This window comes from Amphiura filiformis, chromosome 3, assembly GCF_039555335.1.
Source record: "Amphiura filiformis chromosome 3, Afil_fr2py, whole genome shotgun sequence".
NCBI classification, from domain to species: domain Eukaryota; kingdom Metazoa; phylum Echinodermata; class Ophiuroidea; order Amphilepidida; family Amphiuridae; genus Amphiura; species Amphiura filiformis.
In genome coordinates, this window is record NC_092630.1 from 10,550,305 (window position 1) to 10,571,471 (window position 21,167).

Below are 21,167 nucleotides of genomic sequence, written 5' to 3' on the forward strand. Positions count from 1 at the left end.
AATTAACAACAAATCACACATAAAAAAACAGAAGAAAAAAAAAAAAAAAAAAAGTAGCAAAAATGGTTAGTAATTGGTTACACAAATTATGCAGTCACTTCTACCCAGTCACAATAAATATAACATGTACCATGCATGTACATACATGTATGCACAAGGTCACAAAGTAATCTAGAGACCTAGTCTACAAACTAGTTTTATAAATAAAACAAAAATACCACAATCTAGATGTCAAATCTCCATTTACTTAAAATGGCAAGAGAGTTTGTTTTTCTTTTTAGCAATGAAGTATTCAGAATCTCTGTTTATTTTAATAAAAGCCTTAAGACCAATTGTGTTGGGAGTTTTATTTTGAAATTTACACACATAGATATAGTATTTGACACTCAAGAACAAATATGTCAAAAACATATCATCGGGCACCCCAAAAATTTTATCAAAGGTTGAAATATCAAAATCAATATCATCTTTATTTTTAATAGTTTTAACAATATCTTCCCAAAGGGGTTTGATTTTCTCACACTCACAAAAAACATGGGAAATTGTTTCAGGCATTTTATTGCAAAATGCACAATCTGGAGAATCCCTCCTTTTAATTTTGAACAAAAAATCGTTAAATGCAATGGCTTTGTGGAAGATTTTGAATAAAATGAGCGAAATCGAGAGTCAATTGAACATTTAAAATTACGAAGATGAATGTGATCCCATTCCAAGTCCTCAGGGTCATCCATAAACTCATTCCAAAAACAAATACGTTTTTCAGGAACACATTTCTCAATCATAATAGAATAGGCATGTCGAGGAATCTTTGGAGCTTGGATAAGGTTATCAACAAGTTTATCAAAAATCTCCGCACTAGAAATTTCAATGTTTGGACCATCGATCCATGAAGCAGGAACATTTTTCATTAAAAAATTAAATTTCTTCCTGTCATGTTTCGAAATATCAAAATCAAGAATTAATTCTTCAAATAATTTACTACCTGGGAGGGGAGGGTTGAGTAAATCATCAACATACACAATACCTTTATCACACCAGTCTTCATAGTAAAAGTACTGTTTAGATTTTGAACGAATGTTTCTATTAAACCAAAGAGATTGGCAGGCACCAAGCTCAGAGAAGGAGTGCCAAAGTTGAAATTAACCGCACTTTCACGGTAAATATACCAAGTTCTAAGGGAATCAGCTAATTGGGTACAATTAATCTTATTTAAAACACTTTCAGGAGCATATGATTTCCATAAAATATCACCATACATGCGATCTAATGCAGATAACTCAATTGTTTTCCACAGACTGTTAAAATTATTATCAAGCAGTAATTTAACCCAATACATTTTTTGAGCCAAGGCAAAAGTGTAAGGGTCTATCATACGAAGGCCACACAGAGAAAAATCATTGCACACATTTCTTCTGACTCTATCATTTCCACCATTCCAAATGAATTTAAAAACAATTTGTTAAGGTCTTTAAAAAAAGAATTGGGAATTTTAATACTCAGAACTGAAAAAAGATAGAGCAGCTGAGGCAAAAGAAGTGTTTTAATAACGCAAACTTTTCCTATCAAAGAAAGGTTTCTAGCGCGCCAGCAATTTAAGGTTCCCTCGATCTGCTTAAGCTTAACCTTATAGTTGAGATCAAACATTGACTTAAAATTCAAGGAAAAATTAATACCCAAAGTTTTAAAATCTCTAGTTTTCCAAAGAAGACCTTGCCCAGAAAAGGGACGATTTAAAGAGCCTTTCATTGAGCCAATCCAAATAGCTTCAGATTTAGTGAGATTGATCTTACAGCCAGAACAAGTCGCGAATCTTTGTAAAGTTTCAAAAAGGTTGTTAAAGGAACTAGGCGAGCCATCCAGAAAACAAGTTGAGTCATCTGCTAACAAAGAAATTTTTAACTCTCTCTTTTAACAGGAATACCTTTAATATTAACATTCTGGCGAATGGCAAGAGCCATTGTTTCAATAACCATCAAGAATAAATAAGGAGAAATAGGACAGCCCTGAAAAATTCCTTTATCCATTGTGATGGGTTTTGTGAAAAACCCATTATTGACCACATAACTTGTCCTTTGAGAATAGAGAGTTTTTATCCAGTGAATAAATTTTTCACCAAAATTAAAATGTTTTAAAACTTGAAGCAAAAATTCATGACTGACACTGTCAAATGCCTTTTCAATGTCTAAAAGAAGGATTGCCCCTGGAATTTCATTGACATCAGTATATTCAATTATGTCCATAATTAAGCGAATATTATTACCAATATTTCTTCCTTTAAGAAAGCCAGATTGATCAGGATTAATAAGCTGGCTCAAGTACTTTTTAACCGATTTGCCAAAGTTTTACAAAGATTTTATAATCAACTGTCAACAGTGAAATGGGCCTATAGTTTTTAATATAAAGGGGGTCTTTTTCTTTCTTTGAAAGTAAGGTAATAATACCATTTCTTTGAGACTGAGACATGACACCATTCTCCATAGAGAAATTAAAAGAATTAAACAAGATATCAGAAATATCAGGCCAAAACACAATATAAAATTCAGTTGGTAAACCATCATAACCTGGAGTCTTGTTTTGATTCATTGAAACAAGCGTATTATACAATTCCTGCTTTGAAATTGGCTGATCAAGGAGTTGTTTATAATCATCATCTAATTTAGGAATATCAATATTTTCAAGGAACTCCTCAATGTTACCACTGACAGTTTGCCCATTGTTTTGATTGGAGTAAAGTGTCTGAAACAAGCTGTGAATTTCATTCATAACTTCAGATGTGTTAGAAATTAAAGAATCACAATCATTCTTTATCCTCTGAATGTTTTTCCTCTCAGAAGATCTTTTCTCCAAGTTACAGAAATACTTTGAACTTTTCTCACCGTCTTCCATCCAACGAGTTCGAGAACGAATAATAAGACCTCTTGTTTCAAAATCCAAAATTTTGTTCAACTGGGCTTCAAGTTGATCTAATTGAGAAATTAAAGAATTGTTGGATGTGTCCACACTAATTTGGTTTTTGACCTTTTCAATTTCGTCCAAAATCTTTTTTTTTCTCAGCATTTCTTTCTTTCTTTTTTTTTTGCACTATACTCTATACATACACCAGTGATTGTACACTTTAAAGCATCCCATAAAATATTAGGATTACAATCAGCATCCTTATGAATATTTTTAAACTCATCAATTTTCTCTTTCACCAAATTAACAAAATCAGCATCATGATGCAAAAAATTACAATTAAGTTTCCAGAACCCAGGTCCTTTAGCAGGTTGGCCATCATTAAATTGCAAAGTTACAACTGAGTGATCTGACTGAACACCAGGAATAATTTTTGAATGGAGGCAGTTATTGACTAAATTATCAGATACCAGAAAAAAGTCCAGTCTAGATAATACCTTAGGGGAATTTTGATGCCTAGTGTATTGCTTCAAATTTGGATGAAAATTTCTCCAAATATCACATAAATTAAATTCATCCATCAACACTAAAATTGTTTCACTAGCCTTAACATTTGAATGATGTTGTCTACCACCATTATAATCATTTGGACCCAACACAGCATTAAAATCACCACCAACAATTAAAGAAGAGTAATTAAATTGATCAACTTTGCCAAAAACCTCAAGAAAAAAATCAGGATCATCATTATTAGGGGCATAAATATTAACCAAAACCAAGGATAAGCCATTAATTGAAAGAGAAATAAAAAAAAAACGCCCATTTGGATCACTAAAAAGGGAATGAAATACAATTGGAACTGAATTACGAATTAAAATGGCAACACCTCTACTATTTGAGGAATGACTAGAGAACCAAGCTTGCTCACCCCACTGACTTTTCCAAAATTTCTCGTCATCGGAGAGGAATGCGTTTCTTGGAGAAAAATAATATCACTACTAACAGACCTTAAATAATGAAAAACTTTCCTTCGTTTAACATAGTCTTGCATTCCCCTACAATTAAAAGTGCTTAATTTAAGTTGCATAATAATTTTTACTTATACAAAGTTTTACAAAATACCCATACTTATCATACATGTACAAGTTACATTGAAGATCTATAATAACATAATACAGAGTTGGACCTTCATATTGCATCAATAAATAAGCAAGATATTCAAATGAGTAGAAAGGTAGAAGTGAAACTGCATAATCAAAGAATGAAACGCATTTAAAAAACAAGAAAAAAACCTCCATGAAAATCAAGAATGCTCCATTAAAGGGAATCATTGCTACCAAAGAAAAAATAAAAAAAAGAATGATTGGTGAAAAAGGAATGATTATGAAAAAAAAAATCGCAAACAAATTAGAAAGCAGATTAGACGCTAAAGCACCGATGGAATACCAGGACCTCAAATCACAAACCAGTCCTGGAATTGATGGCAAAAGCAACGCAGCGCAGTTATGCAATCCAAAATGCAACCGTGCCAAAATGAAAAACAAAAATGCCAAAAGAATCAAAATGCACCATCTTGAAAATCACCGGGAATTTAAAAAAAAAAATTTTTTAAAAGGAACATTTTGAATCTCAGCAAACATGTTTAATAAACTCACACCTTGAGGTCAAGCAGAAAATATCAACCCTGACAAAATGTGTTGACATGCATTACGCACTTGAAAGAAATGCTTGACCCTGAATGAAAAACAGTCATATACATTTTGTATACCGTACTCAGTGTTCATGAAAAAATACAAATAGAGTTCTTACATGTAGAGTCCATGAAGTTCTGCACCAGAGTTCCATCAAAAAATTGGGAATGATCATCATTTATGATCTCTTTGAAAAAGAATAGAAAAACAGTTGTTTAAATAAGAACGTTTTTCTTTTAAAATTGTTTGATCAAATCAAGTATCAACAGAGAACAGTCAAGCATGAAAGTTCAACAAATGTTCAGCAACCACTGCTTACTTCACTTGTACAACTGTACCATCTTCCTGTCGAAATTTGATTATGTCAGGGTACACAAAAAACGGTTTCTTCCTCTCCTGTTGAAGCCTCTTGAATATGTCCATCTTCTTCTTACGAGACTGCTGTATACGCTGTGACAAGTCATTTGACACAAAGATCTTCCGTCCCTGGTATTCAGAAGATTTGAATTTATCAATGCAAGCTTTCCTCACCCGTTCTTTCATCACAAAGGTAGAGAAGGCAACATGGATGATTCTGGGTTTACCTTGTTGTTGGTTATCTTGTCTGAAAGATGGTGTACGGTGGCAACGTTCAATGGTATCATTCACACTGGGTGATAATCCTGCAAATTTGAACACATCAGAGATAGTCTCAAAACAGTTCTCTTTTCCAGCTTTCTCAGGCAGACCGAAAAAAACCAAATTATTTCGTCTAGCCCGATTTTCTAAGTCATCAACTTTGTCTATCAACTTCTGGTTTTGGTCCTTCAAATTCTTGATGTCTGCCTCAAAACCATTAACAGTAAAGTCCATGGATTTCATCTTCTCATCCAGTTCACCAAGCTTCTCAGTCAAATCATCTAAACGTCTGACGAGAAGAACTTCCATCCTGTTGTCCAGCCGTTTTTCAAACTCTTTGAAAAAAGAAGTAAACCACAGGGGTGGTGATTCCGATGACACGGAACCCTCATCTGACAACAACAAGCTACGCTTCGCCCCCGGCTTCGCGGACATGGCCATGGGCGCTGACATATTGGATTGACCTCCGACCTCCATGGCGTCCGGCGACGTTGACTGTTGTTTCTGTTTCTTGGTCTTCGGTGACGATTTTGTTGGACTTAAATCAAGAGCTCGGCTATTCTTTGGAGGACTCATTTTGAGTACAGAAATGTTCTTGACAACTTAATGAAGGAGATGACAAGATTTAAAACATTAAATCGACCAGCAAACGGTGCAAATTGGATGCATTTGCGGAGCAACACTAACTACATGTCGCAGTCAATGAAAGCCGAAGAGCGCCCCCCGTGTGTCTAAATACTTAATCTTTGTTATTGCTTTCTAGCAAGGATGGCCAAAAGAAGCCAAAAGAATTGGAGCTCAACTCTTTTTGGCTCCCCCTTCCCACCACATGGTTTTGTTTTCATTTATATATTTGAATGACAAAACAGTTGTTTATGCCTAGTCTGAGGGGCCACTTGCCACAATCATTTTGCGATTCTTATTTCATCAAAATAATAACAAAAAAGTACAAGTAACATTATTAAAAACATGATTCTCGTTCATGTTCCCTACCCCACGATCGCACATTCAGGCCACCAGGTATTGACATTGTTTATGCTCGGCTCTCGACCAATCAAACATGCTGTTACATAGCGAGTATGTATGAACCCTGTGTTGGTAAAAGTAAAGAACAGAGAACCCTGCATATTATTTTGTGTGATTTCTTTTATTCTATTTGCAGAGATTACCACAATCAGGTCCACTCATATTATCAGAAGAAGAAAGAAGAACACTAGTACAAGAAGGCTATCCTATCCCCAGCAAATTACCACTCACCAAAGCAGAAGAAAAATCACTCAAGAAAGTCAGGAGGAAAATCAAAAATAAAGTAAGTTTGAAAGTGCCTTGCATGATTCGCCAAATATGAGAAGTGACCACAGCAAAATTAGGTTTGCAGTGTTTAAGGATATTTAGAATCACAGATTTAAAAGAAGGGAAACCGTTTAAAATTGACAAAGCGTGAAGAATGAATTGCATGAAATTTCCACTTCTATAGATTCCATAATACATTGGACCATCGGGGAAAAGGTTAAAGGGCTTTGGACTTTCACTATTGTCCAGAATAGGTAACTGAATTAAAGGCCCATTCCGTGATATGCTTATCTGGACAATCGTAAAAATCATCAAAATTCAGATTTTGGTACCTTTGTCATTGTCATAGATGAGCTAACATAACCTGCGAAGTGGTTCAACCGAAAGCTGTGTATTTAAGACAAAATAAGACATTTTACACGAATCTGTAATTTAGATACTGACAGTATCTAAATTAGCTACATGTATTTGAATGGAGCTTCAACTTTGTCAGAACTGCTGTTTTCTTTGTTTTTTGTCAAATTTGTCATTTCAAAAATACCAAATGACAATTTGAATGACTTATCCTTCACTTTAAAGCAATTTATAAACAATTTTAATTTTTTTACACTTGCACTGGGATCACTGAATGGGTCTTTAAGTATTAATGATCTCCTCCTAACTGTGTGGAGTCAGTGAGCACGTCGATTGATAATAATACCTGTACAAAAATAAAGGTTACTCCAAACAGTTGTGGAACGTATAGTAATAGCAAGGATAGAAAAGATTCAGTAATAAAAATGCTCTTAAATTTATCAAATATTGTTTTTCCATCCTAGATTTCAGCTCAGGAAAGTAGAAGGAAGAAGAAAGAATATGTTGAGGCTTTAGAAAGAAAGTAAGTAATACTTCTGGTTGTACAGGTGGAAAAATAATTGAAAGAAAGCTGCTTTCTTTAAATGCCTAAGCATCGGGATGTAAATAAGAGGTAAATCTAAACTAGTCTTAACTGAAAAAAAAAACCTGTGAAAATCTTCAGTGCACATGTGTTTAGATGTTTCATTTAATATTTGTAGCATTTTCATTTATTGTCAAGGCCTGTTGGGACTGGTATTCTGTTACAACTGTAATGGTATCCCTGTTGAATTTGTAATTTTATATGAACAATGAAATGGATATAAAATGCTAATAAGTCAAACAGGCCCATCTGTTTTTCTTTTATTACACTATTTTTATGAATGGACCCAGCAGGACATTCATTTACGATTTTATCTACCAGGCAGGCAGGATTGGTGCAGTTGAATCAATTGGCAGTTTTGCAATACTGTACTTTTATATATGAAGCAAGCCACATCGCTGCATAGAGCAGTAGAGCACTCATAAATGTAGAGGATACACTCCGTTTTGATTTATCACTCCCAAAACCAGTAACAGATTGTGCATCAGCCTGAATCTCTTAAATCGCAGATTTGGCTGTTCCATTTGATATTCATGTACCCTCTGTGGTAGACAGGGCCTTAATCTTCCACACAAGGAGTGCGAATTTCAAATGGGATTACCTGAATGGGTGATTTTATTTTAAATCTACACCCTTTGTGTGGAGGAGATTAAGGTCATGTCTTCAGTTGGGCATGTATGGATTTCAACTGGAATAGCAGAGTATGGGTCATTTTCAGTTAACTTGTAATGCTCGTTTTAGGTCTGCTCCATTAGGTTTAACATCAAAATGAAAGTGACGAAAGATTTATTGAAAAAGCATCAAAATCTGTCTAACTCTCTCCGATCACTTTGCAATCACTAGTAAATTAAGGCAGTTTCGCTATATTTTTTGAATATCAAATTTTGTATATTTTTTGGTAGTCTCTAAACTCAAGTAGACTTAACATATGGTACCATAAATCATTTACTGTTCACCGACGTTCTAACCACAAGAATTGATTTCGAGAAAGCTGGATGAAATTGAGAAGATTCTACTCGTCATTATCTGATCAGATTCATAGGGAGTTACTGGTGCCAATAACCCGACACACAAAACTAAGGTGTCCATAATAATCTGATCATTTTATGAATAGTTTATGAAAATTTCAAATAATACAAAATTTATTTTAGACCCGTTATGATTATGTAAATCCAATCATAGAAAGAAGATATGGAGAATCTGGATTTGTCAGCATTTTGATTCCAATATTAAGGAGGAAAAAGATTCTTGAACATAGTTTTTGTTTTCATCACAGGGCTTGCATAGTAATTGGCACTCTGGAGATTGATATTGAATATAGACAAACTCCGCTTGCATCATGTTTGCCTAGGTTGTTCCATAAGGGATACATTTTGGGTCCATGGCAGGCATATTCAAAATGCACACGCCAGGCTGGACTTCCTTGTGGCCCAAATCTACTCTCTGAGACACTGTCATTGAATTTGAAAGTTCGATATTCAACAGAGTACCATTTTCATTTGTGTTCTTCTCTCAGGATGGACTCATTCAATCACGAGAATACCGAACTCAGAAAGAAGCTAGAATCGTTAGAGACGACCAACCAATCATTACTCTCACAACTCCATAAACTACAGAACATCGTCAACAAAGTCTCTAAACCAATCAAAGCCTCCGCTACGCAAACCGGAACCTGTATGATGGTAAGCCGCAGACAGCAGTAGTAGTCTGAAGAATTAACACTAGGAGTAAAAATAAATCAGTCTCCTTTGCAATGACACTGTCCATTGAACCCCACCTGCTAACGATAGCTCAACATTTGATCTCAAGTTGTTGGAGATGAGTTTTTGTACCCAACACATTCAAAGGTCATTTGGTGCATGTACAAACATGGTGGGGTCAAGGAACTGTGCATTTGTAGGTGAGCATGTTTGAGCTTCTGGTGTGTGTGTGAACATTTGTGACCAAACCTGAACTAGTTTCAAATATCATCTTTATATATTAAGAGGCTGGCCAAACATCACTTCTATCAGGGAAGTGCTTCTATTCATTCATTCATTGAATTTGAAAGGTGTCTGGAACAGGTGAAATAAATTCTAGACAAGTCTAGACACTGATTACCAGATGGTGATGTAAAACATTGAAAATGTGTGTCTTAAAGTGCAGTACCCTGTACTTCGATGTCTGTCAGTGAATAAACATTTTAACTTGCAGAATCAGACCTCTTCAAGTTATATGAAAATGTATTTATTTTTCTAATCTTTTGTAGAAAATGAATACAAATATATGTTTTAGATATTGAGTATCAGATTTGGTCATAATAGGTCATATTTTTTTCTCAAACTCAATTCAGTATGTCTCATATGATTTGCTGAAATGAGTTTCGGGTGGATCACATTCTGTAACTGCAGAGGTGTTGGGATCTATTCTTCTCTGATTATAGGTGGTGGTTGAATCTTCCTGCTTAAAGTCATCATTTCATTGTTACTTTTCTACAACTATATCATCATTGGCATCCAGCATGTATATTTCTTCTACTCAAGTAATAATTTCTCCTAACACAGTACTAGGATTATCTTACGGACCATGGGAAACATCAAAAACTACAAAAGGACACTCACTAGTGTTTGATTATATCTACATTGGTGTCAAAATCTCAAAGTGTAGCTTAAATTAGGTAGAAATTCATTATAAGTTAAAGTGTTTCTACATGTATGTTGTCTGGCCCTGATGAAGTTGGAGATACGTCTGACGAAAGCTCGACCACTCACACAGGGATCAGCCACACCGCTACTGTGAAGTGCTATAACTAATTTAGCAATTCTGTTGTATTACGTAGTCTATGTCCAACTACCATAGGTTAATAAGTTTAAGAGGGGAAAATGTTAGGAAAGCGTTAGTTCAACCCACTGGGTATATAAATTCGAATTAAACCAGGATCAGCAAATCGCACATAAAAATTGGGAGATTCCAGTCCAAATCCATACACCCCCTATGGAAGACATGGCCTTAATCTGCCACACAAGGGGTGTGCATTTCAGATTAGGTTATCTTCACACTCCCTGTGTGGAAGATTAACATATTCATAGGGGATGTATGGATTTGAACTGAAATAGCCCAACAGAGCACAACTAACAATCATGTTTCGGTGTTGGTACTGTAAGAATAAGGCTAACTGACATACATTCAAAATTACAGGCAATGCAAATTTAATTCTCCGACACTGTAGGCGCCATTAACAGTACTAAATAGGTATTAAATGCACCTGGCCCTGTACTAGAACCAATCACACATGTACTAATGTACTAACGTGAATGATAATGTGATGGGCCACATGCTACATATATACATCGTGAGAATTAAATGTTCCCCTGTAGTGGTGAGAGGTGTTTAATACATTTTGTCTCATGGTCTGTGTTTATAATCTGTTAAAAGTTTGACTTTCTCTTCTGGTTTCACTCTTTTTTCACATCATAACAATTTCAAATCCATTTGGGTAAAGTAAGATCTTTGAATACAAATTCCTGGACTCTGATTCAGATTTGAGAATGTCAAGCAAGGAGCTGTCAATTTCTTCTAATGCAAAACAAAATAAATTAGCTATACAACATTGTTCACCATTGCAAGCTATTACATGAAAATTTGGTGTGCGTTATTAGTTGTTGCATCTTTTCATGACTTGAGTTGCTCTCTTAAGCTTTACTCCAAGAAGCTGATAAACATGCAACGTATATAGCATTGGTTTGTTTTGGTAACTATGCAATTCAAATTCAATTGTAATACAACTGATATTCTTAATTCTCTCTTACATGGATATTTGCATGATAGCTTTGGATATCTTCATGCCTTGTTCTCGTTGCCTGTAACTCGACAAGCTGTATCAAAAATACCATTATCTTCAACAGCATGACTTGGTGCTTATAAAAGAAGAGGTGTGCAAGAACTTCCATTGAATTAAAGTGATATTACTTTTCACAAACTAGTACCCCCAGGACAGTATTATCAAGAGTGTTAGTTGTACATAAGATGTTTATGATAATTTTCAGTAAATATCAGGCAAAAATCTCAATCATCGGTTCCCAACAAAACATCGTCAATAGTTCAAATGTCAAAGACATTCATCATATTTATTGTGCAAAGAATCTTGACTTGAAATATACTTTTTTTCACCTTGCGACGTCATTTACACAGTTTCGAAGCAATTGTGGTAACAAGCCACCCTCGTACCCATGTGTATGGCATATGCTCTGGTATCTGGTTTGCGAGCATGATTTAATACTGCGACCATCAAAATGTAACACAAATACGTCACTGCCAAACTTACGGTGAAACGGAGTATAGTCAAGGTTCTGTGTAGTTTTTGTGACAATGTACAATAACTTTGGCCAACTGGAAAGTAATTATGGAGAGTAACTTCTGTTTCGAAAATTGGAAGAGAGGTAGTTGATTTCGAAAAATAATCGTAACTTTTTACTAAGTAAGACATGTGTTGGTGGTGGTGGTGGGTGATTTCTAATCTCTAATAGGCATGCTAACAATTTTACACTCTTTGAAATAATATCACACATTCATTCATTTTGCACAACTTACAACTGCTTCTTGACTTCTGAACCTAACCCTTTTCCTGCTAACATTTCAACACTTCGCTGTTTTCTTTTCATTTGTTTTAGGATGTGAGCCTTGTGGCCACATCAAGAAAATCAGTGCAGTTCATTTTTGCAGTGTTTTATTTGATGTTTATTTGTTTATTGCCCACCCTTTTTAGCACAACTTGAGGCGCCAAAAACCGTGGAGGTAACAGCGGCGGAAGATTATGTAGTCGTCTTGTAGGGCTAGGTCAGCCCCGTAGCTTTTTTGTTTAAAGGTGTGTTTGACAATTGACATTGATACATTCCAGTAGTTTTTCCATTACAATATTTTTTTCATTTTGTCCCAACTGCTTAGCAATGCATGTTTTTAGCTTTCCCTGCTTTAAGCTTAACAAACCTTTTGCACCCACTTTGCAAACGAAAAAAATACTAGTGCGACATTCAACCATTTCTTGCTACCAAAGTGAGGAGTATTTCAGAATGTATAAGTTAATTTTTGAATTCAGATAACGTAAGTTCTAGATTATTTTCTGAAACTTCAGTGTGCAACAACAACATTTCTCTGGTTGATTTTGGGTTTTCTTTTACCACAGACGAATATAATATTGGCTAATATTTCAGGAGACAAATCTTGCATGCCACCAGTTTAACAAACCAAACTGATAACTTATCATTGACTATGAATAATAAGCAGGCTAACTGCATGAAATCATGCCTTAATAATGGTTTAGATTACCATCACAGCTATAGCTATATAACCTGCCACCACTCAACATGTTCTTACATAACAACCCCTCTGTGAAATTGAATGGACACGTTTAACTGTATGATCAAATAAAGCAGCAGAATAAGACCAGTGTATTGGGCTAAACTCCACACTACCCCTGTTGAAGTTTTTGAAAATATCTTCCACAGGGGGAGTATGAATTTCAAATGGAATTAACATATGAGCAGCTTCAATTGAAACTCACTCTCCCTCAGGGGAAGATTCAGGTTAAATCTTTCTCAGAGAGTGTATGAAATTCAAACGGAGCTGCCTAATGTGCTCATTCCATCTGAAATTTATACTCCCCCAATGGTAGATATTTTCAAAATCTTCCACAGGGGTAGTGTGGATTTTAAATGGAATAGCCCAGTGGAGGCTGTTATACGGGGATGCATATTGAAATTGAAAATGACTCGTTTAACTGTATGATCAAATACACTTGGAAAGAATAAGACAGTTGTATGAGGGTCGTACAACAGTTAGTCCATTCAAATTCTTCATGGGCGTTTCTCTCTGGGATTTAATAATAAGCCATCTTTCTGTAAAACAAGCATATTATTTGCAATGGTTAGAACAGGTCATTGCACCGGTCACAAAGAAGATGCATGATACATATACATTTCATGCATGGGGATGTATGATCAAATAGTCTATAAATATTTGTTCAGGGATTGCCAATAGTATAGGATTACAATTAGTTAAGTGGTAATATTTTAGTGTACCTTTATGGTGTTGGGGAAACATATAAATGTAACTAGAGTAATTAGAAGGCCATAGATGCAGTTCTTGTTTGTGCCTGGAGATGGCAGAATGTAGACAATATAGAACTTGTAGTAACCATGTTTAGTTTTTGTAGGAGGGTAAAGTTGTGAATGAGATCCAATCTGAGTTATAAGCTTTTCTCTTGTTTGTTTGTGCATTGGGTCCATAATAGATAACATAGATGATGAAATGAAATGGATGATATGTAACATTGTGACCAAATAATGGGTTGGCAATGGTAATTTTTTGTGCCTGGCAGTATTTCTTAGCGTCATGTTTTGCTAATGACCTGTGCTTTTACAAATTAATGGCTACTGAAGTACTGAATAATGAATGGTCATTATGCTGTTCCCTCAAGCATGTCAATAGACCAGTCCCTAACATGCATTTACTGTGATCACAAACACTACTGGTCGCCTCGTCTTTTCACTAGTCATCTCAACCACATGCATATCAGGAATGTGGACTCAAAAGCAGGAAAATTCTACACCCATGAAGCTTGTTTCTCAAAAATAATGTGTTCAGTATTAGTCAGATAGACAATTCGATAAGTCGTATTGTTTCCTGAATTAAATTATCTCGCGCTCAACTTCCAGATAAACGACAAAATAGTTGTATTGAAGGTTTTGTTTACAATTAACGAGTAGAAAATGTAGTGTTGTCCTACAATCTACACAACTCGCTTTGACTAGCTTTGTCAACATGTTTGTCAATATGTTTGTGTGACCTATCACTGTGATGCTGCTGTCATTCAATCATCAAAACAGGTGCTTCTAAGATAATGTGCATTTAGCCGAAGGTATAAATGCATTATAACTTTTGTTGTCTCAGTCTTGGCAGTGAAATGATCATTTCCTCACATCCCAACTCCACTTTCTTTTTTGGTTACAATTTTTAAAGCAATTTTTCATGTACTTTCAGTTTTGGTTGGCTAGCCAAACAGTAGTATCCATGATTACTCGGTTTTCTTTTGCAAATCTAGTCAAGACGAAAGTGAAACACATTTTTTTTTTCAATTACAATAAACAAGGATATTGTACAGCCACAAAAGGCAATTTTTCATTTCCTATTTTAGGTCAGTTTTATTTTTGAAAGACTATCTTTCAGTTATTTATGTTCAGTAGCAGTCATGCAGTTACAGAGAAATTATAAATGTTTTTTCTGGCTGGGTTTTTTGTTGCTTTCTTGTTAACTATTGAATAAATATCAGGCCACTTTTGTAAATGCATTGGGTGGACAAGTGCCTCTCATAATATATGGGAGGTCACTTTTCATATCATTCTATCAGAGTGGACTTGTGCATTTCAATTAGTGACCAAGTCTGCATAAAGGAGGGAATGTAGATCATAAACTTATCTATGCTAAGGTTCACCTCAAGTTCAGTAGTGACGTCAATGCTTTTTTGTGATTGCGCCACAAGCCACCCGCATGCGTGCACGATTCATTTTCCGTGTGCGATTTAATACATTGATTAATGAAATACACGCCTACGTCACTACCAATCTTCAGATGAACCAAAGTATAGCAAGCTCAGTTTGTTTTAAACCTGATATTTGTTGTTGTATGTGGGTGTTGGAAACCTGTGGATGGTATGTGTGGGCTTACCAATTCCATTAACAAGAAATTTATTGGTACAGTGGTATAGTCAGTCCCTTCACCAGTTGAGAGTAACACCATGTTGGATTTTGCAATGGCAGGTTCAAATCGCGCATGCTCGCCTAATCCCGCGGGGCACACACGCATAGAAAAGCAATTTTGTCCGGACGCTGATGACGCAACCTTGGAAACGCACTGAATTGAATCGGCCACTATGAAATCCAACATAGCATTACTTGCGACAAGACACGATAGTTATTCTTGCTATCCAGAATCAAACTAGGGTGACATATACAAGCAGTCCTGGGCTAGTGTATCAATGTTTTAAAAGTTACGAGATTATTTTACGTGTGTGAAATGCACTCCTGCAAAGGGCGGTAAACTGTTGTGTTCAACAATCTTTTTACTGCATTTGTGTTGACACAAGTGTTTGAAACAACTAGTTGTGTGCCGTAACATTAACCATTGGCTTTATTTCATGTTGTTGTCCAATCCAGGTGCTGGTGTTGTGTTTTGCAGTCTTCCTAGGAACGTGGACCCCACAATCCTTCTTAAGCAACACTAGTTTGACCGCTATGCCGTCCAATAACCCCGTGACCCCCAACGAAAGATTCACCCCCATCAATCATGTCTACTACGGCCCTCAGGTGGACGAGGAGGATGTGAACGACAAATCCAGAGTTTTGTACGGACCGCTAACGCGAGACGAAATCAACGATCCATACACAACTCCTAATTGTAAGTTTTGCAACATATTTATTTAAATCTGAGCCTAAATTTTAATCTGAACCCTTATTTAATACCTATACCACACCTTAGTCCTAACTTGGTAGCTACAGGCACAGAACATTTTCAAGTGTTGTGCTAAACCATCCAACATAGGATCCATGTGTTTTATGTAAAAATAAGTTGCTTGTAGACCATTCCTATAATTAGCACTTTCCTGCCGCTGATGGGGTGAACATCAATATCACATACATGTATTGTCATATAACTAAAGCGAGGTCCAGAAGGGTATCATGTGATTATTTCATTAGATTTAATCATGTGATACCCTTTGTGACCTCGCTTTCATCATTCATAATACATGATATTGATGTTCACCCCTTCAATGGTAGAATGTAAATTATTAGGCATGGTCTCTACATACATAGTAGAAATTTATTTGTTGTGAAACTGGACTCATATTACATCTATGTTGTAATGTAATTTTTTTTCTCTTCTCTTTTTGACCACACAGTGCGTTCCTCCCGTATGCTGATGTCCGTCAGTGAAGACGAGGAAATCCCCTATTCTGAAAACTTCCCCTACATGCAGCGCATGAGTAGCCTGGACATGTCCATCCCAGATGATCACCACGACAAGCCGTGCTTGGATAAAGTGCCCAATATACAACCACCGCGTCCGCTTGGTCCAGCCATGGAGCCAGGGTCAGAGGTCGACTCTGAGAGTGCTATAACCCGAAGAGATGCAAGCCATCATGCATCCTGACATTGAGGCTCAGCTTGTCGCCATGGATACGATTACCAGATTAAATGGTTCCAAAAATAAATAAAAATCCCAAATTTTTTTTGTTTGACATTGACCTTAATTTTCCTAGGGGTGCAGAGTAATTTTTATTATTGTTTGAGCTATAAAATGAAATTTGTTTTTGTTTGTTTATTTCCATTCAAATTGCCAAATGAACAACCAAAAGTATTCTTTGTAAAGCAAAAATAGACTGTGCCTTTTGTAATTGTGGAAAAAATGAAATTGTACTGTGTAACTACTGTATAGATACTGGAATATATATAATGCAATGCATCAGAGGGCACTTAGTGTTTTACTGCCAAGATGGGAAAAAATACTGAATATAATTAAACTTGAGGCATTTCATGTCATGGCTGATATGTTTATTACTTTGACAATGCGAGCATTTGAACCATTCCACATACGGGAATGGTATGATGAAACTAAATGTCAATGCAGACATAAAATGCCCCAAGTTTACAGAATTTATTATATTTCATCTTGACAGTATTTACCTGACATTGTTTAAGTGCCTTTTGGAAGTTTACTGCAAACAGGGTGTTTATTTGTTGTTGCTGCTGTTGTTAACTACAACTCGTCAACCCAATGCGTATAAGGGCTATTCCAGTTGAAATCCATACACCCCCTATGGAAGACATGGCCTCGGTGCTGGTTGCAAATTGAATCACCTATTCAGGTAACAGTTTTAAATTCCCTGTGTGGAAGACTAATGTCATGTCTTTCATAGGGTGTATGTATTTCAACTGGGATAGCCCACTAATATATACTATTTGTAACGAGAATTGACTGGATGATAACCAATGGTCTTGGCTAGCAGTATGAATAAGAAAAGTATTTTCCAGATAGCCCAGATCATTGGAACTCCATAGAGCTCTTTCTCTTCCCCCCTCTTTCTTCATTCTTTTTCTTTTACTACACAAATAGCAATACTGCTTGAAAATCAGTACGAGGGAAGAGAAAGCTGCCTTGGTTTACCCCCTGAGCACTACCTGCCGATCTAGCATTGCCTCTGATTGGTCAATTACATGATATTTTCACTTTAATCACCAATCAGAATGGAGCTTTGCAAATAATTCACCCCAATTTTTTTGCATGGTGAAATAATTCTAACAATGTTGCTGATTGGGCCAATTGATAATGAATACTTCTTTTTGGCTAATCGGCAGGTAGTTCCCATGGGGTTAAGTTTGGTTTCTTTTATACAAATTGTTTAGTATGATTACGCATAAAAAATATGGTATTCATAGCTTTTATGGCCAGAAGCATTTTGTTTGGGAATACCATAACTTAAAATTTCAACATGTACATAAATCTACATACATGGTTGACAAGGATTGTCAAGGATAACCATGCTTCAAAGTAATAATGACATCGGCTTATTTTTGTAGAAAAAAATATATACAAAGAGGAAAAAATATTGTGTTTATTGTCTTAAAAAAGACATCATGCAAGCTGACAGACTGCCCTCATTTGTGTTTTGCTCAAAATTGTTTTGATTTTTTTTCCTGAAACAATAGATTTTTTGGGCATTGAATCTTGATAACAAAGATGAAATACTACATAGTGTAAAAAGTTAGAAACACATTGCAATTGTGAACTTGTACAAAATATTACATTTTATGTTCCTAAGTATTTGGGTTTGGGGGAAAAGTATTTAACAAAAAAAATTGTATTGTGTGCTACTCATTACAAATAAGATCATAAATTTTCCAAGACTTTGCGGGGTTGAATTATTCAAACCGGAATGCCAACTGAACATGGTGGAGAAAATCCACACACAGGAAACACTGCCAGTGTTGCCAATCTGTTATCTGTCCAGAAATCTTGGGGTTGCCAAATTTAGGCATCTCATGGAATGATGTGGATTGTGGCTTGGAATAAGTGTGATAATAATTTGTAATGAACTGAATAAGATGTGCAGTAATATTAAAGTAGCATGTAGTGCGGACATTTTGTTGCTTTGTAGGTTTCTGAAGTTGATGACAATATTATTAAGTAGCTTCCTGTTAGATTCTGCTGTACGATATTCACACCATAACCATTAGCTAAGACGGATGTGAGCACATTCATACAATCACACTGCCAGATTTCATCTCTTGACCAGCATAAAAGTCAGGGGCTGAAATTGGGTTATTATATTGGGGAAGAGAACATCATTTTATTTTCTTACTGTATGATAGCACATTTTAACGACTGAATAGTTTCTTTTACAACCTCAACACAGCTTTTTTGGTGTGAAATAAAGTCGATCAAGAATAATTAAAAATCACACATGCTGATTAAGTTAAGACTGGTCGCAGCAGACCAAAGTTGATTCTTGCCTATATTTACAATATCATTTTCACTGATATTGGTTTCACGCTCTGAACTACAGATGAAGAAATGGGTAAAGCAACTTCAAGTAGGCTTGTTTTTTCAATCATATTTTATTATTAATCTACACTAAAATCTCATACAAATTTGACAAAATACATTTGAATTTTTACAAAATATATTTCAGTTCAAGTGAAAAATATATGCTTATACATAAAGCTTATTTCAGAATAATTTCAAATAATTAAGAATAGATCCAAATAATGATGTATTACAAGTTAGTCTTTTGTCAAAGACGACTTGCGATCCTTGCGACAGTTCACTATACTCCTGCTCACGTTGGTAGCTAGCAGGTAGTAATCAGTTTCCCAGTTGATTTGATGAATAATTTGTGCTGCATGTCAACATAAATTGACAACACTATTGCCAATTTTTATTATATTAGGAAAATGTATTAATAAAGATAAAACTTGTCTTAAAATTGCTGCATACAAACAAGAAATGATCAGATTTATACCCAGGTTAAAATCAGGCATGCTTCCACAACTATGAAGCATGGAAACCCCAGGTTCACTTTTTGTTGTAGAAAACACTGGACTAACAAAACAGTATAATTGGTTACTGTTTTTTTACAAAAAATAGAAATAAACTTACATATAAAAAAAGCAACTCGGATTAATTGAAATATGTTTAAATAGAGGCTTCATACCATCCCCAAGATTACAAATCTTGCATATTATGACTAGCAATCCATGCAGAAAATGTGTGAATTGTGACATCAAGGTCACATGTCAAAGGTCATCAAGACCTGCCTCACAGTTTTATCAGCTGCAATTTTGTTTCCAAAGTTGTAAGATATTTTCTTGCTCTTTAGCTTGTAATGTTTCTACTCCTTTTAAGTTGTACTTTGTAGTTTTGTAGACAACAAACAATAAGTATTGTATCGTTTATAGTACATGTAGTGTTCCTGTACAGTACATTGAAACCTTAATTTGGTCACATCCTCATTTTTTTTTATTTAGCTATTTTATTTGGAGTTTAGGATAGTCACAGGTTTTGTATATAATATTATTTTAAAATGTGAATCTATGTATGAGTTGTCAGGGGTATGTATGTTTGAACTATTTGAAAGTGAGTGCAAGGTACAAGTATTAACTTCTTTTATTAAACAAAATGTAATAACATGTTTGTCTGGCAACAAACAAAACACCCCCTTTAAAAAGACGAGGCTGCGAATGTTTGCTTTTTCCTATAATCAATACAAAAAAATTTCAAATGTTATTACATGTAATTATTTATTCCATTTGCGTGTGCCCCTTATTTTGACAAAAGAATTTGCTAGGTTCGTGGACCAAGTGATAACTGGTGAATGTTGGGTTTTAAATTATGTCAAGTTTGCACTGTCAAACTTTTCTTAGTGGCTTTTTGATGTTGATAAATTTTTATATTTCTTTGTGGCCATATTTTTTTTCACCATGTTTCAGCTGCTTAATGGGTTGTTTTTTAGTGTGATTTTAATTGTGATAAAATCATGTGTTTTGGAAATAATGTAATTGCTGCAAATCGGACCAGATTTTGGTTGAAGTATGTACTAAAATGTCAGAAATAGTTCAATTAGCACTGTCTTACTATACAGGGTTCTATTTATTGCCGAGTTCTCCTTATTTAAATTGAATCGAGAACCTTTTATTTCCGAGTTCTTTAAATTGAATTAATAACCTTAATTTTAATCTAATGCTTATTTCTTTTTTACACCTTGTTTAAAAAAATACCTTTTTGAATTACAAGAAGTTGAAACAGTAAGATGAGAAAATTACAAAAAATCATGTATAAAGTATGAATAGCTGGCACCAGGAATGTGCCATGTGTAATATATTATTATATTGTAAAAAATACAAAAATTATAGGAAAAATAAACAGCATGAGTTATCTTTTCCGACATATCTGCATTAACAGTGTGTTGTTGCTTGAGTGCTTTGTGTTTATATCCATTGATGATGAAATGAGAAATATGACCTTATTGTTACCTGAAAGTGAAACAACTCTTGGAGAAATTCATAACCATAATAATATTGGAATATGATACGGCATCAATGTGGATGTGCTGCAGATTTGGTAGGGGTGTAAATTGTCCAGATTTTGGCAAATTACCTTTTAGTCCCTGCTAATCTAAAACCGGGAACCAGAAAGCATGTTAT

The 21,167-nt window shown here is 35.2% G+C and overlaps 1 protein-coding gene and 1 pseudogene across 1 annotated transcript in view; one reads left to right on the forward strand and one right to left on the reverse strand.

Moving 5' to 3' along the window:
• The window catches only part of LOC140148010 (cyclic AMP-responsive element-binding protein 3-like protein 2), a 44,281-nt gene extending 23,371 nt beyond the window's left edge, over window positions 1-20,910 (forward strand). Inside the window, 6 exon segments of the mRNA XM_072169835.1 lie at window positions 6,367-6,513; window positions 7,316-7,374; window positions 8,951-9,116; window positions 15,624-15,864; window positions 16,367-16,586; window positions 16,588-20,910. Coding sequence (XP_072025936.1) covers window positions 6,367-6,513; window positions 7,316-7,374; window positions 8,951-9,116; window positions 15,624-15,864; window positions 16,367-16,586; window positions 16,588-16,681 — 927 coding nt within the window. The 3' untranslated portion in view covers window positions 16,682-20,910.
• On the reverse strand, window positions 225-2,301 carry LOC140148009 (uncharacterized; annotated as a pseudogene).
• Window positions 20,911-21,167: the final 257 nt, after the last annotated feature.